The sequence below is a fragment of the Nipponia nippon genome, unplaced genomic scaffold, assembly GCF_047370975.1.
Source record: "Nipponia nippon isolate SJK-2023a ecotype South Korea unplaced genomic scaffold, ASM4737097v1 scaffold_2, whole genome shotgun sequence".
NCBI lineage: Eukaryota > Metazoa > Chordata > Aves > Pelecaniformes > Threskiornithidae > Nipponia > Nipponia nippon.
In genome coordinates this window covers 56,062,608-56,085,235 of record NW_028262336.1, presented here as the reverse complement: position 1 = coordinate 56,085,235, position 22,628 = coordinate 56,062,608, and the positions used below count along the sequence as shown (strand labels likewise).

Below are 22,628 nucleotides of genomic sequence, written 5' to 3'. Positions count from 1 at the left end.
GATTCAATCCTTGTGAATTATGTGGTGTCTAAGCACTTGCAAACTCTGACTGACACCTCTCCTTATAGTTCAAACATGCCTCTCTTCCTTCTCACTATCCACCCCAGCTCCCTCACCCCCATACTTGCTCTCATATGAATTTCCTGACATTGAACAAGAATATATGCTATATTCATAGTTTAATTCTGTTAAAGTCTTTCAATCAGCAAACTCAAATGTATTGCCATCAAGTTTTCCCCCATCCTAATGTCTCCCACCTGACAGTCCTGTTTCCCTGCATCAGCTCTCTACTCCATCTTCTGCTGTCTCTCCCTTAAAACCTCCCAGCCTCAACCACCTCTCTTTTATTTCAGTTCTCCACACCAAGGCTTCTCGTACAAATATGCCTCTCTAGGAAGTTAGTCTTGTCCCATCTGCAGTCAAACCGGGCTTCTTCCTCTTCCATGCTACAGGTTTTGTCACTATGCCTAAAAATGCAAGAGCCAGCTCTTCCAGAGAGATGTAGTCACTAGCCAATTGAGGTCACCAGCTACATCACCTCATCAGCCATGTCTGGTGAGACGTTTAGATCCCGAGAGTGCTGAAATCACGTCCCAGCTCCACAGTCGCGTTCCAATTGTATATCAAGGCAAAACCCAGACACCCATCACCTCCCATCCACCTCTCCCCACTCCGTAGTCTGTTTTTCACGGGACAGAAACTTATCACGGAGATCACGGAGGACCCAGGCCCCTAGTCTGGACAGTGGAGAGACCAGGAGGAGCCTGAAGCAAGCCACAGTGCCCAGCTCCACCCCAGCTCAGAGGCAGCCACAGGGAGCAGAGGGGATGCTGGTGCCCAGCCTTGCTGCCGGTGCCTTTGCCTACACACAGCACTTCCCACCACGGCTCGGGGTTGTGACTCCATGAGAAAGACCTGCTCAGTCTCAACTCAGGACATGCTTGGTAGAGGCAAAATCTTGACTGATTAAAAGATGGTTTTCAAACTGCGGTGCTTAATAGGCTTCTGACTCAACCCAACATGGGAATATTCCATAAGTGGTGAAAGGTGCATCTGCCTCTGACACAAAGGCAGCATCTTGCCTGCATTCAAGTCCCCATTCCTAACTGTGATAACACCAGAGCCTTTCTAAAGAAACTTGCCATCATTTTTTACATTAAAAAAAAAAAAAAGAGAACCACCCCAAGATGTTTTTCTTATCATTCTTGGAAACAGATGAATTCTTTTATCTGGCATTACAAAAAATTAAATAAAAATAAATTAGCCTTAGGCAAATGCTTGGCATGGAAACTCTTAGCCCAAACATTAAAAGTTTGGCTAACTAGTAAAGAACTGAAAATTGAGTAACGTCCACTGCTAGTGCTCTCAGACTCACCTATAATGCTCACAAGGGTGAAGTGGACTGTATTAGCTGTGCCAAAGAAGGTAAAGTAATGCATCTTTCCACTGAAGACAATCTCTTAGTTTATGAATGGTTAAAGCAAAAAAAAAGAAAAAAATGCAGATAATCCACATTCAAGGACTATGAGAACAGCAACCGAGTCTTAGTAGGTTCAGCACAAAACGGAACAGGCTGCAATACCTCCTTAAGAACAGATTCACTTTCTGATTCAATGTCGTGCTGCTACATAGAGAACGCACAAAGCACAGGCTAGTTCCCTGGAAGATGCATCAGTTAAAAAAAGAAAATATGATCCACAACTGAGATTTTGTTTTCACACTAAAATAAATCAGAGCATTCATAATTGGGTCTGGTTGGAGAAAAAAAAAAAACCTTCGTTTCCTAAAATATGCTCAGTAACTGTTTGGTTGGCACAATGGTGAGTTATCCCACTCACATTCAGAAAATAGGAAAGTCACTCACAGCTTTCTAATTCAACAGGAAGCTCTGTTAAAAGTAAAATATCTTGTTTTGCAATTTGTATAAAAAATATTTTTACCTAAAAGCTATGAAAGGATTAGGTAAGAATAAAACATGGCTCACTCCTGCCTCTCAGAAAAGCCAGTGGCAAATGTTCCACACACTTAAGTAGAACCGGTTGGGTTTCTTAATCCATCAATAGCTGAATTTTGTATCTGTCTTCCACTGATAAACATTCACATTCAGGACTTAAAAGCAAATGGGTCAACAACCTGCAGCATGTGGAGCCTGAGATATTTCCCTTTTCACAAAGTGTTTGATATCACAGACACAGAAAAAGCTTTGGAAATAATTAGAAAGACAAAGATAGTATCAAACAAAAGTCAGGATTTTCATGAATGAAATCCTTACAGTTTGGAAGTCAGAAGTAGCCTAATTTTTCTAATAAAAAATAAACCTTTTATAAGAAATCTGATATTTTTATATAGGATACATATCTTTCTGTCAGACAACAATGCTATTCAAGTATAATAAAATCTCTAGTTGATGACTGCTGCTAAAAATCTGGGCGCTAGGTAAATGTTGGCATTGCACAATCCTTGGTTGCTCTGAACAAGCTGGGCTGGATACCGTCAGCAGTATCATGGTGCTCTGACACATGTGCCCAGACAAGTTACTTCCAGTACCCGAGGCACCTAATTCCTGTAAAGAGCAGTGTGTGATCAGCCAGCCTCCGCATAGTTTCCAGTCACCTCTCTCATAAAGGTGACATCTTCTGAAAAATCTGAGTAAATGGCATGTCATGCACTGAGCTTCTTCAAAAAATATGGCTCTGAGAGCATCTTCTCATTTTAGAACACATTAATGCTGCATGTTAGTGTCCTTATGAATCTTCTAGTTCTGCCCATCATCCATGGAATATCCATTTTAAACCAAGCCCCCCACCTCCTCAGATTACCTTTTCCAGCTCTAAACATCTCCCAAAGGCTCAGCTCTCCCATGATGTCTAGTATCTACCATCCTTTACATACAGGTAAAGGGCCACTTGCCCTTCTGCTTTCTCCCTATCCCTCTACACCTTTTTCCATCTCAGCTTTACTTATGAATTGCTCTAATTTGTCTTCGAGGAAGGACAAAGATGAAACATGGTGCAGTAATCAACACACTGGAATGAGATTCATGAGATATCAGATCCTGAGTTGACCACAGCCTTCCTGTGTGTCTGGAGGAGAAGCATTATTTTTGATGAAATCCAAGTTCCACTGGAGTCAACAGCAACCCTCCTCACTAACTTTCCCTCAAGGCCTTCTCCAGTGAATTTCCACTTCTCTGGGGTTTCCCTCCTTTTCATCTTACAATCTGTGTGGCCTGCAGCTGCTATAGAGAGAGGAGCTGGCTCTTATCTAATCCAGTGGGACAGGATCATTTCGTAGATCCCACTGCCATAATGTAAGTAACTATTGTTAAACCTAACTAATCAATAACACCTGTGATTAGGTAGGTACCTATACAATTGTTTGTATTTGATATATCCACTTGTTCCCACCCCTCAAATCTCACACTTCTTCTGAAGATTTAATCCTGCAAATACTCAGACACAAGAATAATTTAGTGTGTGATCAACTACGACAGCATCCATGGGACTACTCAAATGGCTTCCTGCAAAGGATTATGGCTGAACTGCACATGACTGAACTGTGTGTAGGTAACACAAAAAAATATATATATTTCACATACTTACCTACTAATACAGCTTTTATCGTGCCCTAGGAACTAAAGAGGGAAGCTTATAGAGACTTATTCATTCTATCAAGAGACTGAGGTTTCTCAGATGATCCACAAAGTACAAAATATGAACATCTGAATTAGCCAGCCGTTCAGAAATATTGATTTTAAATTGGCTTAGATAGGCTTCAACCTGAAATATATTAACTGTAACCTGTCTACAATAGGCTAATAATATCCTGAAATCTCTAAGTTCTTTTTCTGTTTTTGTGTGTGTGCCAAGGAATATACTGAATGCCCTCATCGTTTTCTGTCCCTCCTCTGCTAACCTGTGGCCAAAATCACAAACCATTCAATGAACACAGAAGGTAAATGATATTTCATTGTTAATGAGTTAGACCATGCATGTTTGTTATCTATAGGTATTCTGTTACCACTAAAGATGTTGTGATTTTGGTGTTAGGTCTCTTGCTTTTAAGATCATTAAGTACTGTAAACAACGTATAAGTAAAAGCATTAACTACAAGGTGCTGAGAAACATTTCTAGCACACAGAGAAAACAACTGATTCAAGTTAGAAAAAAACCTCTCTGGCATGAAGCAGTGACTACTGCTTGTGCAATTTTATGAAGTGTTTTACTATCTGTCCCTTTTGCAGTCACAGGAAGATAGCAGACTTTCTAATGCATCTTAACAGCAATACCATTTTAATGAATGTATTAAACAATTACACTAGTGTACATGCTGTAATCTGATAAATGCTTTTCAACTGTACAAAAAGACACAGTTCTTTTCAAAAACAAAAACAAAAAATAAGCAGCCAATTGCTAATTAGTGGACTAGAAGACATATTCTTCTGACCTTCTGTCAGATTAAATTTTCTAAACTGCTTGTACTGCATCCATTTTTCTGTGGCTCATAGTTCGGCTACTTAGCTTACTTTTTCTTTCACAGAAAATGGATTTGTTTTCTGTGTCACAGCATTTTTCTCTTTTTAGCACTAGCACATTATATTTTTTAAAAAAATGTTTATGTAATACTCCATTTACATCTTTAATATGCTTTGTTTATTCTAAAAACTAAGAGCTGAGCATGCACATTACCGATGCAGAAAGCATAGTAATGGAGCAGGCCTTTATTTGTCAGCTGAAATAATGTGTGCATTCAACCAATTTTTTCCTTTTAAATTAGAAATTAGAAAGTTAAATGTATATGCTAAAATCAGCTATAACAAAAAGAGGTGACTCTAGCGCACTAATCTCCATTTTGAACGCCCTAAATGTTCACATAAGACTTCTTAAAGTGCCTGCATTAGTTGGATACCTAAACCTTACTGAAATTTTTGTGGGACCTGGGTGTCTAGCTCTAGGATAATACTTTGAAACTCAGGAGTTTAGTATTAATTTAATTTCCAACTAGATCCTTGAGTTAGGCAAGTGATGGAGATACATTTTTTAAAAAAATCACCAGTGACCTGGAAAACTGCTGAATTTCATAGTGATCTTAGGTCAGACGTAGTATTGGTTATTTACCTAGCACAGTAATTCATGCCAAATCACCTGTCTTTAATAATATTTCAATGTAATTTCACAGTTTGCATTCTTGTATAATGTTAGAACTTTCCTGAATTCATCTTGAAATGTTTGGCTTTTTGATAGGTTCACACAAGCCCACAACAAATACCATATACCTTCATATACATACAGGAGATATGGAGATAAGAAGTGGAAAGATCACTAATGTATAGACATGATTATATCAATCAATTTAAAATATTTTTATATAAAGCAATTAAAATAATACTAATATAGCGTGCAAAAAATGCAATGTAACAGTTCTTGGCCTTTTTACATTAAATGTAATAGAAAGGTGCAGTCCTTGATAATAAAACACTTGGCCCTATGAAGATAGAGAGGAAAATTCTTGTTAGGTTGCCGATGGTCTGATTCAGAAGTCATGGGACCCACACAAAGTCTGATTTTCAAAACCTAGTGGAAACTTTCCATTATCCCCAACAGACTTTGGGTCACTCTTAAAAGCATATGACTGCCTATAAATGCATTGTGCAGATGCCTGGCCCACAGGCTCTTCCCCATATCCTAAAAAATAAAAATACCTCTTCATATTAAGAATGCTAGAGCTTCAAGATATGTAAGAAACAAGAAAGTACTAGGTGATACCAAGAAACCTACTATTCTAGATGCATACACTAAGACATAAGAAAATCCACCATGTCATTATGAGATGTCCTGCAAGACATCTAATGGTCACGCAAAATGCCTTCCTATTGACAACAGAGTTTTCTGACAGAAAGCGTACACACTCACTGACAACATGCCCAACAGACATTTAAATATTGCAAGTATTGTCCTCTTCCAGGCACCCAAGCTTGTGTCCAGGGAATCACGCGGTGAAGGCAGTGGAGCTGGCAACTGTGATGAGGCTTTTGAATGAGTAGGGCCTCCAGCCCTGCACTCCATGATGGACTGAATCTTCCTCCTTTGTGCACTGCAGTACAGTGAAAAAAATGACAAAAAAAAAAAAAAAAAAAGAAAGAGGAAGGGAAAGGGAACAGGAAAGGCCTACCAGTTAGCCCAAACATCAGCATTTGTCTTGGATGTGCTCAACCCTGATGGAAAGCCAAGAGAAGCTGTTCAAAGGTTTTTACATCAGGCCATTTCTCCTCCATTAGGTCTGTTCATTTTCCTCTTCTGCACCAAGAAATCACTTGGGCTTTCACTACAAAACTAGTAGCAAAACTAAATGCTACAGATTATTTACAAGAGCAAAAAAAAGGACCGGAAAAAAAAAAGCAGAAAAGAGTTTTCAGAAGTGGAGGCTGGGGACTTGCCAGGTAATGGTCAGAGACTAACCTAATTATATAGGAGTCTTTACAGCAGCTTTGGACGTGATCGCTTCTGTGATTCTGTTACAGATTCAGCAAAAAGCAGAGTTGGACCATTCACTTCATTGTAGTTTCTAACAGGATTTTCTCAAACAACAGATTTCTCTTGCCAACTGTATTTGGTAACCAAGTGCAAGTGAAATCAAATGCCCTTCTTGCAGGTCACGAAAATATAGACTGATTCAGGCAAATATTAGTCTCAAGCTTCTTTCTTAAAAGAACCTTTGGGCCTACACTCTGGTCTTGGATCATATTAGGCACATTAGGAGATCTATTTTCATATAACTTTGTTTCTTGATTAAGAAGACATACTTAACTGCAATTTTCATTCATCCTGCTTCAGCAGCAGCTAGGGCAGAACAAAATCCTGTATTCAGGAGGGCTTCCCAGCTGTGCTGTTGCTTCAGACCCATCATTTCTCCCCCAAGCTGCCCCCAAGCCCCTGCTGCACAGTCCTGGCTTTGCTCGTGCAGACAACCGGTGGAGGGCAGGAGATGCCTGATGGGTGCATAGATCTCAAAAACTTTTTTCCACAAAATGCTGTGTTTTTCAAATACTGTTGTTCCCATCTGTGTAACAGTTTACACTCTGCATCTTTAAAAGTAGGCATGTAAAACTGGAAAGATTTTGTAACCAGGACTAAATATCCACTACCTTTAATTATTGCACAATTAAAATAATAATGGTAGGCTTTTTTGACTAATCAAATAAAAATGAACATTTAATTGAACATTTCATTAATGTGCCATATCAATCAGGAAATAAAATACTCTTGAATTTTTATTGCAATATTTGCTTATGTTACTGAGAGCTGTTTAAGGCATCAATGAATGTAACAAACTCATTTATTTACAGCACATTTGCCCTCACTAGGACTGAAGGGTGCACAGGAAAACAGAAAATGTTCTTTGGGATGTCTTAATAAAAAGACATGCAAATAATTGGGAAAACAAGAACAGCAGCATATAACAGCAGAAACTTCTAAAAGAAGCCTAAATTGTTGCTGGCGGGTTTTTCCCCTAGTTAAATAGACAGGTGAAAATTCCCCTTTAGGAAAGCACATACAGAGCATGCAGGGTTTTTGGAGGAAAATTATCGTACAGGCTGCTTTCCAAAAATACTGTGGCTAGAAAACATAATTAGATGGCAAGTATGTGAATAACAGAAGTTAAAATCCCTAAGAGTAATGAGATCAATTTAGTAATTGTATGAATGTAAGATAAATGTCCTTTTAATTTGTTTGCTGACCACTGAGGACACAGCTTTACGGACAACTTTCCAGAAGCACCTTGATCTAAGCAGTGACTGCTCTGATGTCGCTGGATAAGTTGCTAGATTTTATTTCAGATGGATTAACTCCCCAACCCAGCTCACCAGGCAGCCACAGTAAACGCATGTGTTCATACAGGGAAAATATAAGGGGAGAGAAAGTAAATAAAGGTGAAAGGATGGGTTTTCTACAAACATAAAGTACAGCTTTCCTTTCCTTTTTTTCTTTTTTATTAGGGATGCTCAGATTCTTGTGAAGTCACATGATTTTTAGTGCTGGACAGCTAAAAAACACAGCAAAGGAACAAGACTTGCAATAACATCACGAGCAGGGGTGGCACTGAAGTGTTTAGTCTGCTCAGCTGACAATCTCTCCAAAAAATGCATTTTAACTCCTAGAAAGACATCCCTGTTAATGCAGCCATATTGTAACCTGCTGTATGGTTCAGATAATCGATCTGGAATGTGAAGTGATAGACAAGAGCCCCATTTGTCACATCTTCCCCTGCAGATATGTGAAGAAAAAAACAGAACTCACCATTATTCACCAGGACATGGAGTGGACAATTCTTTGCTCTAAACCGCTGCACAAATTGCCGTATAGACTTCATGGAAGCCAAATCACAGTATAAAAACTCCACTGGGAGAGAAGAGGAGATGAACAAAACCAGAGTTAAGTCAGTTACAATGATATAAAAACACACTTACAGATATCAGCAAGGACTCCTGTGATAATGTCACCAGGAAAATAAAGATTCTAAAAATAAACCAGGCTTTTGAAAATTATGGGTGAAGCCGGTCTCAGAAGGTTCTTTCTTTCTCCTTCCTTCCTTCATTTCTATTTTTAAACTATTGATTCTTCACAGAGCAAATATGAGGAATGCTCCCAATACTACTGTTTTTGATACTGCTACCATTTAGGAAGAGGGGTTACAGCTCTTCAGCAGAGATGATCAGATCATGGCAGCTGGAAATGAAATGGGGAGAGAAGAAGCCACATCGGGCACCACAATGTTTCCCTGTGTTTCTGATGCCAAATATGCTGCCCTATGTTTTTTTCCAGATTATCTGCTGAGTGTCTGAGGTCCGAACAGTGATGCAGTCTGACAACACGTTATAAAACAAAGCTTTGTTGAGGCAGTAGGAAAGACAAGTAACAGCATACCCATACGACGACTCATCTGATCACCGATGGCAAACATGGCATCATAAGTGATGCCGTGGCTCTGGTGGACATCCAGGAATACTTGGTGCCTGTGTCACCTGGCAGCAACAACCAGTCACGTCAATGGCTTTTGAATGTGGGTAAGAGTCACACCGCCCCTTGGCTCCAGCAACGGCAGTGTGATTTGAGAGGATCATACCTGACATGGATACTGTGGGCGGCATCCTGCCTACGCTGCTGACATCGGTCAGGGGGCAGGGTGGCAGGGGGTCGGCGGTCTGCCTGCGCCAGCGATGTTGGTCAAGGGGCAGTCAGCGTCTCAAAATATATTAACACTGGTATGGTTTTATGTCTGAGAAAACATGTCTCTAACAAAAGCATCCTTTGTCCAAAGCATCAGTCAGCCATTGACCTTCACTGGAACACTACAAAATGAATTAATTAAAATAAAAAAGACTATTTAAATCCCCCAATAACTTTAAACGCATCAGATCTGAAAATTCTCCTCCTGTTGCAGTTGTTCAGCTTTCACCCCCTGACTCTCATAGCACCGCTTCACTGGTTGCCTTGCCTTGCGTGACAGCCATGACCAGGGTTATGAAGTGAAAACAAGTGGTACCCCCCCACACAAAAGCAGTAGGTATCCCCACACAAACCATCCAAATTCTTTAGAAACTCTGCAAAGGGGAAAAAGAAAGAATATTGTGACCTCATCCACCTGTTTTAGCCTTTTAGAAAGTATACATATTGCATGCCAGGCTTTTGGTTTTTTCAGCATTAGCTATGTTTTAAGCAAGAAACTCTGAGTCCCTAGCACAGATGTTATTCTCTTTTCTGGTTTGCTACACGTCGCGGTGGGACTCCAAGTCATCTAGATGTTGTCAACTCCACCCCAGCCAGATCCAGTACACTAGAGCTCTGAGGCAGACGTGCCTGAACCTCTTCCATAAAGTGAATTTTCCAAGAAAGACCAAAAGGCATTTCAACTTTAGAAAGTCAGACAGTACTGAGCAACCTCCAGTAACTAAGTCCAGAAGAAAGAAAGGCAAAGGCTGTACAAAGCATGCTCCCCTTGCTCACAGTGTCCTTGCAAGGTGAGTCCTTACTGTCAGGTTTAATTTCAACAAACTCCCAGATTTCCCGAGCTGTGGCAACATCTGCATAGATGCCCGGTCCTCAGGATGGTTTTGGCCACCACAGCTGAGGATGGGAGCTCCAGGTCCTCTCTGTGTTTTCCCCACTCCCCTCCGCCCTCCCACCTCGTGGCCCGATGGCTGCTCCCCTGTGCTCCATGGGAAGGAACAGCCACCCCCTTCCTTGCACATGGCTTCCCCCACCTCTTCCTATGAAAGAAACAGCCTTTAAAAGAAAGGTAAATTAAAGATATACAGTTGTTCACACACGCTAAAGAAAGCCTTTCTGACAAGAACATTAAACTATTGGGTAAACAGGCTCCAATGCAGGCTGCAATAAGAGACCCTGCTACTCTTTTCCCCGGTCCATCAGTGATGTTCACCAAACTGTTTCATCCGGTCACAACCAAGGCTGTGATCTATAATGCCTCTTTATAGTGTGTCTGTACAATAAGAGTTTAGGAAGGCCTGCAGGCACAACAGCAAGCTAAGTAACAAAAGACAATTAGGGCTCTTATTAAAGTCCTTTACAGGAGAACAGTTCCTTCAGTTCCCTTCAGTTTTACACAATACAGGGCTTTAATAATCCTTCTATATTTTGAACCTAGACAGTACTAGTCCTCTGAAACTGTCTTAGTGAATTTATATAAATTACTCAGTGGCCTTTTCCATTAAAAAAAAAAAAGAAAGCTTAGATTCCAGTTTTAAGATAGCATAAATACATTTTTTCAAAAAGGCTGTAAAGTCATACCATTTCAGCAACACTGACCCATGAATAACACTGGACAATTTCTTGAGCTCCCTATAGACCTTTAGGAGCTCTGCAATTTTGTTTAATTTCACTGATGTCCTGCACCTGGAGGTGGTAAGGAAATGCAAAAGTTATTAACTCCTATTAAAAGAAAAGAGTTGTTCAGGTCATTCCTCTTGTGGCCTAATAGCTATATAAAACCACATGAACGGCACTGTAATTGCTCGGATGCACAAAACCTGGTTGTACTAACTCATTAGTAACTACTGCAACAACGAATGGAGTAAAGACCTAGGCAAAGCTTTGTGCTGACTGCTGTTGCTCTGCTTCTCCAGGCAGCTCATCAGGGAAACAGATTAGGGAAAGCATGATCAGCTGCTTAGGAGGCAGCCACTCACACTGCCAATGGAGGAGTCCCTTTTAATACAAAATATTCATCTTGGTACAGAAGGCGTTGGACTTTCATTAGCCGCAGTATTTTGTGGCACAGTGTAAGGTCCAACCACTTCTTCACCACCTGTGTATTGTGACAACATTATTGACTCTCCTGGATTTTGCTAATGACATTATATATGCAAGGAAAGCAGGCCCCTGAAAACATTCACTGAGCTAAATTTTAATCTCTCCCCTCATCTGACCTTGAAATTGTCCTTTTCTGCATTGCCAGCTACAATGGTGGTTAGATAACCAGTGTGTCAAGGCAAGTGCTTTTCAGGCTGACCGGTACAATCCCATCCTTCCTGGGAATAAACTTTTTGCTATGTCTGTATGATCTCCCCTCCCTTAATTTTGTAGTTTTGCAGAGCAACTGCTGTCCTTCGTTATGAAGGTACAGTGCCCAGAGTAATGGCATACTAGGCCAAGGCTATCATTACTAAGCTTATTTACTTGCTTTACTTGTGAAGCATGTCATCATATTCAGTATTTGTAAAGTATTTGCCATCAAAAGATCAGAACATGCTTTGGAAAGGAAAACAAATAAACAAATCAAACCCCAAACTTCTTTTTGCTCATGGGGCAGAAACATTAATGGACAAAGTCCTTGTTCGTGCTTATTCATGCACGGCAGCTCTTTGCCAGGGAGGCAGTCTCACTGGCACGACGCCGTGCCGACTGACGTGCCGTACCACTCGAGAAGAGTGCCAAAACACAGTTCCAAGTCATGTGCTGACTCAGCGGCAGGGCCATGAACAGAAACTCAGTTTCTTCTTTGTCCTGTGGTCTGAGTATTTCATTTTTTTTAGAAGTGTACTGAAGAATTACACATCTAGAAGCTAAGGACAATGGTTACTTTCTAGAATATTTCAAAGCATGCACAAATAACCGACGCAAGCCATTTTTTTAAATGTCTTAATAAAGGCCAGTGTTTAATACAAGCAAATGACCAAACCTGAACTTGAACTAGCCATGAACTTGAACCACTTTTCAGAAACAACGATGGCAACAGGTTTTCTGTATGGGATAGGTATGAGCAAAAAGAATAAATATGTGCAATAAAAACAAGCAAACTGAAGCATATGCCAAAATTAATATTTAGATATGTTACTTCTTACCTTTTTGGTTTGTCTGCCACTAAACTTCCAATTATTCAAGTACCTAATAATTGACAATAGTGGTCACTATGCTTTTGAGGTTAATAGTATGTTTTCAAAACTAACTGGTTCCTTTGATTTGCTGTATGCCATGAAGAACAAAAATGTGGAATAGAATCTACATGTAGAATATCTGCAGCTAATGCTACTGAAATACTCTATTTTCTAACTCTATCCCATTTTAGCTCTCCTTCTCCTATACTTCCCTTTGCTTTCAGGTACTTCTAGGATGACAGACATGCCTGTATTTCTTTCTTCTAGTGGATATGTTCTTGTTCTTACCTAAATAATCTTTCCAATGAAAGCAAGTGAGTACATAATTGTCAGACACGGGCTAAAATATTCACTGTTAAAAATATTTCACTATTATTTTATAGTAATTTGATGACTCAGTTGTCAGAAAGTTATTAGCTAATAAAATATAAAAGGAGCATAATTTCCCAAAAGACAGCTAGAGTTACTTATGCCATTATTCACATATGAATCGATACGTATATGATGGTGCTACAATTGCTGCTTTCCCTAATTGCTTTCTTTCAAACATGTATCTGCCTGGTGCAGCATCTTTTCAGTAACAGAGAAGTCGGTACGATGTTTTTCGGACTGCTCCTCAATAACGCCATACAAATCCCACTAAGCTATGCTGGCTGACCGCACACAACACCACTGAGCACCTGTACAGTTCACTGCCTGTTCCTGCACTGTGCAACCTCTGCTCGCTTGGTCGTGGTAACTGCAGTCAGAGGACCTGAAGGACAGGCACCCAGTGGCTCTTGGAGAGCTTTCTGACACCATGAGCCCCAAGGAGCCCCAGCATTAGGAGAGCCTGACACAGCCCCTGAGTGTTCACACTCCCCCGAGTTTCCCCCTTCGAGTCAACTTTCCCATTTCTGTCCATCTGTTTCTTCACACTATTAGCACACCTTTCTGTTTAACATCTAGAGTTCCCCTCCTTTGCTTGTCACGCCAGCCCAGTTGACTCTGGTTGCACATTTCTTCTGTGTCTATATCACTGAGGCATAAAAAGCATGAAAGGGGAATTTTGGACTGCTATGGAAGGAAAATTCAGAAGCAAAAAGAATGGACAGATATTGCAGTGAATGATCAGGGATGGTAACTTCCCAGATATTCACTGATCAGCTGAATACAGGAAAATGCAATGTTTGGGCTCCTGCATAGGCTGTATCACTTAGGTTTGATTTAGATCTGATTAAGATGAAATGGAGGTCACCTACCAACTACCACTTTTTCTGCATTCAGCTGTAACTCATCATCTTGAAATTATTATGGACAACTACAGCTCCACTTCAGCAGAAATCATAAGTCAGAGTCAACTTTCTTTTATTACTTATGCCAAAGCAGTTTTCTATCATGCTTTCACTTTCTTTTTTTTTTGCGTTAGAAACACAAGCAGGGGATCCGTTCTAGGGAAAGCTGCAACTTCGCCCAGCACAGCAGGGAGCTGAGAACCTGCAGTTCATGGTGGAAAGAGGACTACAGAAAGGATTGCTTTGCCTGTTCCCATTTGCCACTCATCTATGCAGTATCTGAAGATACCAGCAGGAAGAGTTACTTCTCTAGCAAGGAACAAAGAATGGTTCCGAGACAAGATAATAAAAAATGATGCTCAGTAGTCACATATTCATGCTCAAAAACATGTTGCAAAAGCTCCACACAGGTGCATTGTTGTCTGGCTGCCGTATCTCTGCAGGAGGCACTGAGGAATTTCACCTATTGGCCGCTGTTCTGCCTCACAGAGTTATACTTTGGCATCTGCACAGCAGCAAGGAGAAACGTTGTCCTGCTCATGAAAGAACTGAGTATGCTTCTGAGCACCTGGACAATGCAACAGAGATGTTGTTTATTAGAAAGTGCTCTTAATGAGGAAAATATCTACCATCTGATAGATGCTGCATTGCAGAGCTAGAGAAGCTGTGTCAGCAAGGTGGCAGGTGGAAATAAAGCAGAGCAAAACCCAGGAGAGAAAAAGCATGAACTGTGAGGAGGAGAAGACATAAAGCAGTACTGACTGGAGCCTCCTTCCTTTTCATCACTGCACTGTCCTTGCTGACACTAATAAACAGTGGCTTCAGCTGGTCCAGTCTTCAGATACAAGCTTGGTATCTCCCTTCTCCTGTGGTCCTCTCCCCAAAGTCAGGTGTCCCACAATCCACTCATCTTTCTCAGCAATCTCTGCTCATCTGCTTCCACATCTTCTGGTCAAAACAAAAGTCATTCTCAATCAAAATAGGGCTGCCAAGGGAGGGGAATGAACTTCTGGAAATTCTGACCAGCTGAGCTCAAAACTGTGGCCGTTACATGACAACACTGTGAGTGGAAAACGCAAAAGAGCTGCTCAGCTGCTAACACAAACCTGGGGTTTATCAGTCTGCAGACTGGGTATGTGTGGAAGCACACAAGCCTTCATCAACAGAACATGACTCCTGCTAACAGAATTTTCCTACATTGTCTGGGACTAACACAAGGGCTGGGATGCAAGTTCTGCTCAGACGTGCATGATGACAGAACACAGCATGCTATTCAGGACTATAAGATGCTTACTTTAAAAGGCCTTCTAGGAAAACAAAAACAAACAAAAACCCACAGGTAAATAAGGCGTGTACCAGCCAACTGCATATTGAACTGTACAATGAGAGACAGTCATCATAAATGCAGCAAGCAAAGCATCTCCTATTTATGCTGTGCTCCTGCCCTTATGCACTTGATGACCTCTCCGGCTTCTACACTACAAGCACTCCAGAATCTCCCCCATTCTGCATTAGTAGCCAAGATTCACAGGAATTAAATATTAAATACTAAATTGATTAATGCACAGAAAATCATAGTATGTGCAATCATATCTACGGCACTGGTTGACCCTGAATTCCAGCTGTGGTTATAGTGACAATTTGCAGAACTTTGGCTCCTAATCCTTCAAACTATTTTACCTATGTGACTGTGGACCAAAATGTTGGCTTGCCTGTTGTGCATCTTACAAGTTCCCCCCCCAGTCTTCTCCTCTGTCCTTTATTAGTCTGAATAATTTTGTGGCACTTTTTCAGATCACTGATCTTTCATAGACTATTAATAAAATAACAAACCATGGCTAACTCTAGCACAGATTTACTGTTCAAGCTGATGCTTGTGATATGCCATTGAAGAAAAAGACAGATGCAACACATCCACCTGGCAAAGTGTGTGAGTGCACTGCCATTTAAAGCGTATTTAAAGCATATTTAAAGACATACGGTTTCGGTACGGTCATTAAAAGATACACTTACAACTTGAGTTAGACTAGTTTGTCTAAGGCCTTCCAGCAGGCAAGTGAGAGCACTTAAATTCAGCTGCTCCTTCTCTGAGTCATCCATTCTACTGCCATTAACTTTAAAGGCAGTCTAAAGAGATTAGCTTCCTGCGCCTAATGTTAGCCTTTGTGAACAGCCTCTGTGTGTCATCCTCCAGACTATTCAGTGAAAAAAGAGCTCTGCATCGGTGTTCACAACATAAACAGAAATTCACATTGGGCAAATATTAGTAATTCATGCTTTTTTTTTTTTTTCTTCTTCCTCGGGATGGTTTGAACATTGTCTTCTCAAAGAGCTATTGTAAAAAAAGGCATTTCATGGTGCCATTTCTTAACCATGTAGCTTTAACCTATTGTACTAGAAGAAACAGGGAAAGAAGACTTCAGCTTTCCAAGAGATGCTTTCTCTCTCACAGGTGGAAGAGTAAAATAAAAAAGAAATTTGCTCTTGGAAACTGAGCAGTCTGGCTTAGCTACTTTCAACTTCCAGAAGAGAAGTGTGTGGCCTAGTCTGATGATCCTTTAACTTGTTAAATTCAACAAACACCCCAGTAGCTCTTGTGTACTGGTTAATCAAAATAAGCAAAATTCCAGGGTAAGAACACTGTTTCAGTTCCATCACTACCAGCAGCTCCCATTACTGTCAAAATATCAGCTCATCACAGGACAGCCCCTTGAACGGCTTCACAGATCAAGCTGCCAGAGCACTGGGACATAACAGCAATGCCAAAAGGAGGTAGTCCATGTAAAGCAACAGAAATGCCCATGTGCGACTCTGCTAACTGCACCACTGGGTAGGATGTTATTTAAATATGCTACCATTTTAGCACAATTCCTATAGACATAGCATGCTCTGGGTTTTCGAAACACGCAAGTAGTGCTTTGCTGTATAATATTTCATATTTTCTGTTCAGCAGGCACAGGGCTTGAAAAGAAATAAGCTGCCATTAACTTGTCAGAAGAGTAACCTTAGGAGGTGGTGGCAGCAAGACAAGAGCGGTGGGATCGATAGCCAGCTCCCAGGGTGAGAAAGGTTATCTCAGCTTCCCATGAGTAAAATTTCCTCCAGATTATTGACTGGAGAGGCTTCATTTTTTTAGAATAGCAAATACAATAATAGATACAGACAAAATTTCCTCATATGCTTGCTGGAAACTCCTCCTCCTGAGTTTAGGTGCCCATCACCCAGGTTTCTGACTGCAGGGAGACAAAGTCCTCTGATATCCTCCCTTGTTGCTATGAGAAGACTTTGTTTTTACCCCACTGAACAACTACTTTGGGAACCTCTTCTGTCATCATTTCTTCTATCTACTGGTATGCCTTCACATAGGTTGAAAGGAAATATGATTTTGTCAGCTTCATAGGCCCATTTAGAGACCTGTGGAGAAACGGTGGGAAAATGACATGGCCACACCAGTTTCACTCTGGGGCTGATATTTGGCAAAAAAAAATGTGGAAATGCTTCCTGTATCTCTTTTTGAGGATTGATGAAGTCAGCCTTGATCCTGTTCACAGCTAAGTATGTTTTCTTCTCTCCACAGAGACCAGGAACAAGGGGACAGGCCCAGGTAAAATCCCTCTGCCTCATGGGGACAGAAGAGCTCACAGTGAGTATTTGAAGATTCATCATTTATGGACAGAAGAGAAGATGGTTTAGAATACCCTCATTCCTATTATATATACTTTCAGATGTATTTTCCTCTTGCTCCCTGGTGAACAGATTTTTATATTAAATTTCATTGCTATATTTTGTGAATTGCAGATATGTTTCTTTTTCTTCTTGGGTGACATTTACTCCTTACAGTGGCTTATATCTACACTGTAACTTGTACCTCATTTAAAACCTCAGAATATATGGCACATATGTGACACACACATTACAGTGTCCTCATATTGACACTTTCCATCAGGAATGAAACTCCCATAAAAAGCTTTTTGGAAGTAATACAGAGTCAAGCTATTCAAGAAGATAAAAGTCAGCAAGGCTTTTACAAGGTGACAAAATGAAAATGTACTTCAGAGCAAGCTAGGAGCATGAGTCTTCCTAGAAAAGATACTGAGTCCTCAACTGATTTAAACTGGTATAGTTCTGCAAAGTATATGGAGCTATCATTTGTTTCCAGTTTCTCAGCTCTGGACTTGCACATTCCCAATGCATCTTGGGCTGCGTAGCCTAAAAGTTAAGATATCGAATCACTTATATAATTTGATGATCAAGGACACACACATGCATATGAAAGAGCACCAGTAAAGATAAAAAAAGGCCCAGCGATCTTTTGCTGGCAGTCTTCTTCAGAATATTTCATTAGCCATGTACCTTGACTAAAACATGCACCAGCACTCCTCTTGAGCTGCTTCCCTCTTGACTTGCAGAATTTCTTTTCTATATGAACAGCTTACTGTTCACAAGCAAGTGTAAGTTATTTATTAAAAAAATTTTCTCCAAGCTAGCCAAACCCTACCAAATTCAATTTAGTTTCAAATTAGCTACATTGCTCATATCTTTACACCCCTAAATCTTGCTTCCCTTAGCCTCCCTAATTTATTTATTTTTTGATGTGAAAGTGTACTTTCTTCACCTTATAAAATTAAAAAAGAAGCCATCACATTCCCAATATATTCATTCTGGAGCGAGAATCAACACAAGCTTCAGTGAAGAAGAGGCTGTTCAGAAAGCCAAGGGTTTGCTAAAACAGGGCTACCTTAATTACAGGCACTCCTACAGCCATAATATCTGTAGAACAGACTTTTTGTTTTAGTTGCTATAGTAATGAACCTCCAAATCCAATTAGCCTGCTTTTGGACTGAAATAGCTCAGTGCTCATGATACCCCAGTTCCCGCAGTGGCCCAGAACTGAGCTGGGCTACTTGGTCATCGTTGGTGCGGCTCTGGCTTCTCCTGTCCTCTCGTGGATGTAATTAATTGTCAAGAGATGTGAACTGGCTTGTAACCTTCAGTCTTTTAAATTTTACCTGCTATTAGTGAGTTTTAAAAATAGATTAAGACCTTCTGTGCTATTTTATGGCAAATATTAAAGGTTTCATTTAAAACTGAGAAGGCAACCAGCGTGTCCTAGTCTGCTGTGCAGGAGCTTCTTTCCATAAGCCAATATCAAATATATACTTGGAGATTTGAAAAAAAATCCCTTCCAGTAGGACTGTTTGTCAGTACACTGTCTAGATATTTTGTATATGAAATCAACTTTTAATTCATGGCCAGACTTCAATACCAGGGAATCATTATGTGTGGGCAAAACAACTCTCCCATTGGCTACGTTTCCTGAAAAAAGCATGCATTTTCTGAGAATAGCTGCTTACCATTTCAAAAACACCAAAATAAAAACCTCCAGTGTGAAGAAGTATGTTTGTAATAAGCTTTGGTATTACCACGAAAACACCTCAGCAAATATTCTGCTCCACACCCTCTGAGGTAACACAGAGAGGCTGATAGTGTCTCTGCTTTGTAGTACTTCAAGGACAAAAACCTTGCAGAGTCAATGGAAATAAAACAAAGAAGAAGGGAATAATATTTCCAAGCTCCAGGCAAGAATAACTTTGAGTTATCCAGAATACAACATCTTTTGCTCTAGACGTAAGAATTATCCATAACACACACTTCTGCAAACACTACCTTCCTTTTCCCCAGAAGTTTTATGCTTTTTCCCCCGTGTCAGTCCTAGTACCCATGTGGAATGCTTGAGCAGCTGTCAGATCCAGCTTCAATCAACTTTTTTTTCTCCTTTTTCTCTTTCTTTGGAGATGATAGCCTTCGCCCGGATCAGTGAGTCACTCCTCCCTTCTGGCAGCAGAGGCAGCAGAGCTGGCGGAGGGGAGGCAGCAGGAGCAGGCAGCTGGGTTGGAGGAGACGCAAGAAGCAAGGGCAGCCCCTTCCTCCAGTTGTGCAGTTTTAGGGCCAGGTTAGTCACAGCTAACCTGGTTTCTAATCACCCTGAGGGGTGGCTGCTCTCCCCTCGCATCCCTGCCCCTCTTAGCTCCTTCCACACAGGTCTGCTGGCGTAACTGCTTGTCCTGGCTCATGCCAACCTACACTGGGATGTTATCTGGGTTATGGTAAGGGAACATAAATAACCTTGGGTAGCAATGCCATCATCCTTTCCCACTCCTCCAAGAATCAGGCTGCATAGGCTTACTTTTTCCTGTTCTCCAGATCTGACACTAGGCTGTTTCTCTTTCATGCTTAAGCAAGCTTAGGTCTGTAGAGGGCTTCTAAGATATGATTCATCTGACCTGTTTCACAAATCCAGTTTAAGATGAGATGAATCATGTCCTGCAACTCTTTATTCCTCTCCACAGACTGAAAAGGGAGCTTGGGGACACTGACTCAGATTTAAACCTCTGCATTATAAACCTCAAAAATTAGGTGATTTGAATCCCAGCGTTCAGTTTCAACTAATAATGAACAAACAGAGAATGAGAGAAAAATCAGAGAACCAGGCATGCGTGCAGATGACTCAGTGTTATTCAGCATACTCAAGATTAGGAAAAAAAAGAGAGTGAGAACTTCTAGGAGGATCTTGCCAAAGGCTCACAGATAGCTGGGTAACACAAAGAAAATTCATACTGGAAAAAGATAAGGAGTCTTGCAGGGAGTGTTTAAATTCTTTTCATATTGTGAATGCCTCTGAAATAACTGTGACTTCTCAACACAAAAATTGAGATACGGTTACAAACTCTAATTGATGAACACACCCTGAGAGTCAAAGAAGGTAAAGATAACTGTGGCGGTTGGGTTTGGTGTCGCTACGTATGTACATGCACATAACTGACACCGAGCTTAAGCAAACTGCAAGACATTATCATTTCTAAAATAATGACAGTATAGCTATGCATCCCAGGGGAGAACTGGCAGTTTTGCTGCTGCGCTATAAATCACACAGCTCTCGCAGCTACTAAACTGCTGCAGAGATCTTATTAGCTAGCAAAGTGATAGGAGAAAGAAGTGCAGAAGAATAAAATGCCAAGAATAGAACCAGAGTCTCTTGATTGCTGCTTCAGAGGCTGCCCTGTATGCTGGACTCCACCTCCTTTCTCTTTTTACTTCTATACACATAGGTATTTCTTATTATTTTCAGGGATGTATTCATATAAGACAGTTTTTTTTCTTTTTTTGAGATCAATTCATCTTTAGGAAACTTTAGATCTTCCCCCCTCCCAGCCCTGTTTTGTTACTTATTTTGCTATTCTTGTTCTCATCTCATCTCCCTTGCTGGTCCTCCAGAACTTTCAACATGATCACTCTAATGTAGTGTCCCTGTTCAGCAAGGGGCTTTAAAGCAATTAGCTTTCATAGCAGTTCCCTACTAATGCTCACCTGGGATTCCACGCAGTGTAAGCCAGAGCTGCTGAGGAAGGAGCCACAGGGTTCTTCTCCTCATCTCAGTATTCAGTGCTTCTGGTATTTTCATTCTTCTTGAAGGCAGACTGACACTTGGACATCTGAGTAATTCTTACTCTTAAGAATGTGCATCCTGTGTATTGTCCAGTCTGAACTCATGCTGATAACTGTTTTCATTAGACAGTTTACGGAAATTCTTCCTTTCATTAGAAAAAATATCCCTGGGAAGGCTATGTCCAGCTGGAAAGGGTACACTCCCATTTGGGGACTATTTAGGAAAGATACTTTTAACTGCATAAAACCCCTTTTTTCAGGAAATATAAAACAAAACAATTTTTCTAAAGATACAGCTTGGGGAAGGTATCAGGTGAACAAAAAATGGATACTTAAGCCTTTCTCCTGTTCAAAAATCCGGTTTGTGCATGACAGTCTTTGCCACTGCCCTTTACGCCAGCTCTAGAGAAAGGACTACCTGTGCAGATGAGTCTTTGCATTCCCATTCAGTCTTTGGACTTTCTGGAGACCCTTTCATCAGCTAAACTTATTTAAAAAAAGTGTTGGTGAGATGCTCCTCCAGGTCTGAATTTCTCAGCTGCAGAAGGGGTGCAAGGTACGGAGCAACGCGTTAGTCGTGCTACAGTGATGGCAGCTGAGCTTGCTGCATTAGTCAACAGAGTTGTATAGCTAAGGTAAAAGCATAACAAGTGTATGAATCTGTTTCTGTATGCATCTGCTCTCTAGTTAGTGGGGAGGAAACCAGCAGTAGGTAGAAGGGCCTGTCTGTTTTGAGGCAATAGTCACAGTACTGTTTTTTCCTTTGGTGCACACCCTTCAGAGACAAGCCTTTAAGAGGGGGGAGGAAGAAAATAGATTCTTGTCAGTCTGCTTATACCCAAGTATAACTCAAATATAGGTAAACTGGATTTTTTTCCATTCTCTTACCTAATAAACATAAATGCAGAAAGGCAAACCTCTTTTACATTTTGCATCCTCTGCAGGGAATTAATAATGTATGAAATTATTCTTCCTACACTTTCTGATGTATTATCGGCGTTTGGTTAATGAAGAAGCTAGGAGTTCTCCTCACCATAGATTACTATTTCTAATATCGTGATAGCTGTGATCCTGACACTATGAAGAAGTGGAGTAGAGAACTGCAACTGGCAGGATACTGGATCTGAGGACTTACAAAGGTTTTTGCTTTCTGCTTAATGGCAAACTAGCATTTTTGAGGAAGATAACCCTCCACACACTGGGAAAGAAATCAGATAATAACTTTTATGCAGTCGAGCATGCTATTCTAGCAGACTACCTTTAACAGCAGGTTTGGATCTGAATGCTACCTTTTGAATACATTTTGAATTGTTGCAGAGCCCCAGATTAGCAGTGCTGCAAGATCAAAAGGCTCTGATGCAAAATTTTGTTGCAGCAGGCTGCAACATATAAAAACCACACTGCCTGGTTTTAGCAGATTCTCACCTACCATAGTGTCTCCGTAAGTCTATGTTTAGGGCTCAGCTCAACTCGCACGTGTAGAGGGCTGAATCCAGCCTCCGACACCACAGCGT

General features: G+C 40.7%; 1 protein-coding gene across 3 annotated transcripts in view; it reads right to left on the bottom strand.

Moving 5' to 3' along the window:
• The window catches only part of DHRSX (dehydrogenase/reductase X-linked), a 168,835-nt gene that overhangs the window by 53,284 nt on the left and 92,923 nt on the right, over positions 1 to 22,628 (bottom strand). For all 3 annotated transcript variants that reach the window (XM_087757176.1, XM_087757178.1, XM_087757179.1), the window contains one exon: positions 8,298 to 8,399. In XM_087757176.1, the coding sequence (XP_087613302.1) occupies positions 8,298 to 8,399 (102 nt within the window). The remainder of the gene's footprint in view (positions 1 to 8,297; positions 8,400 to 22,628) is intronic.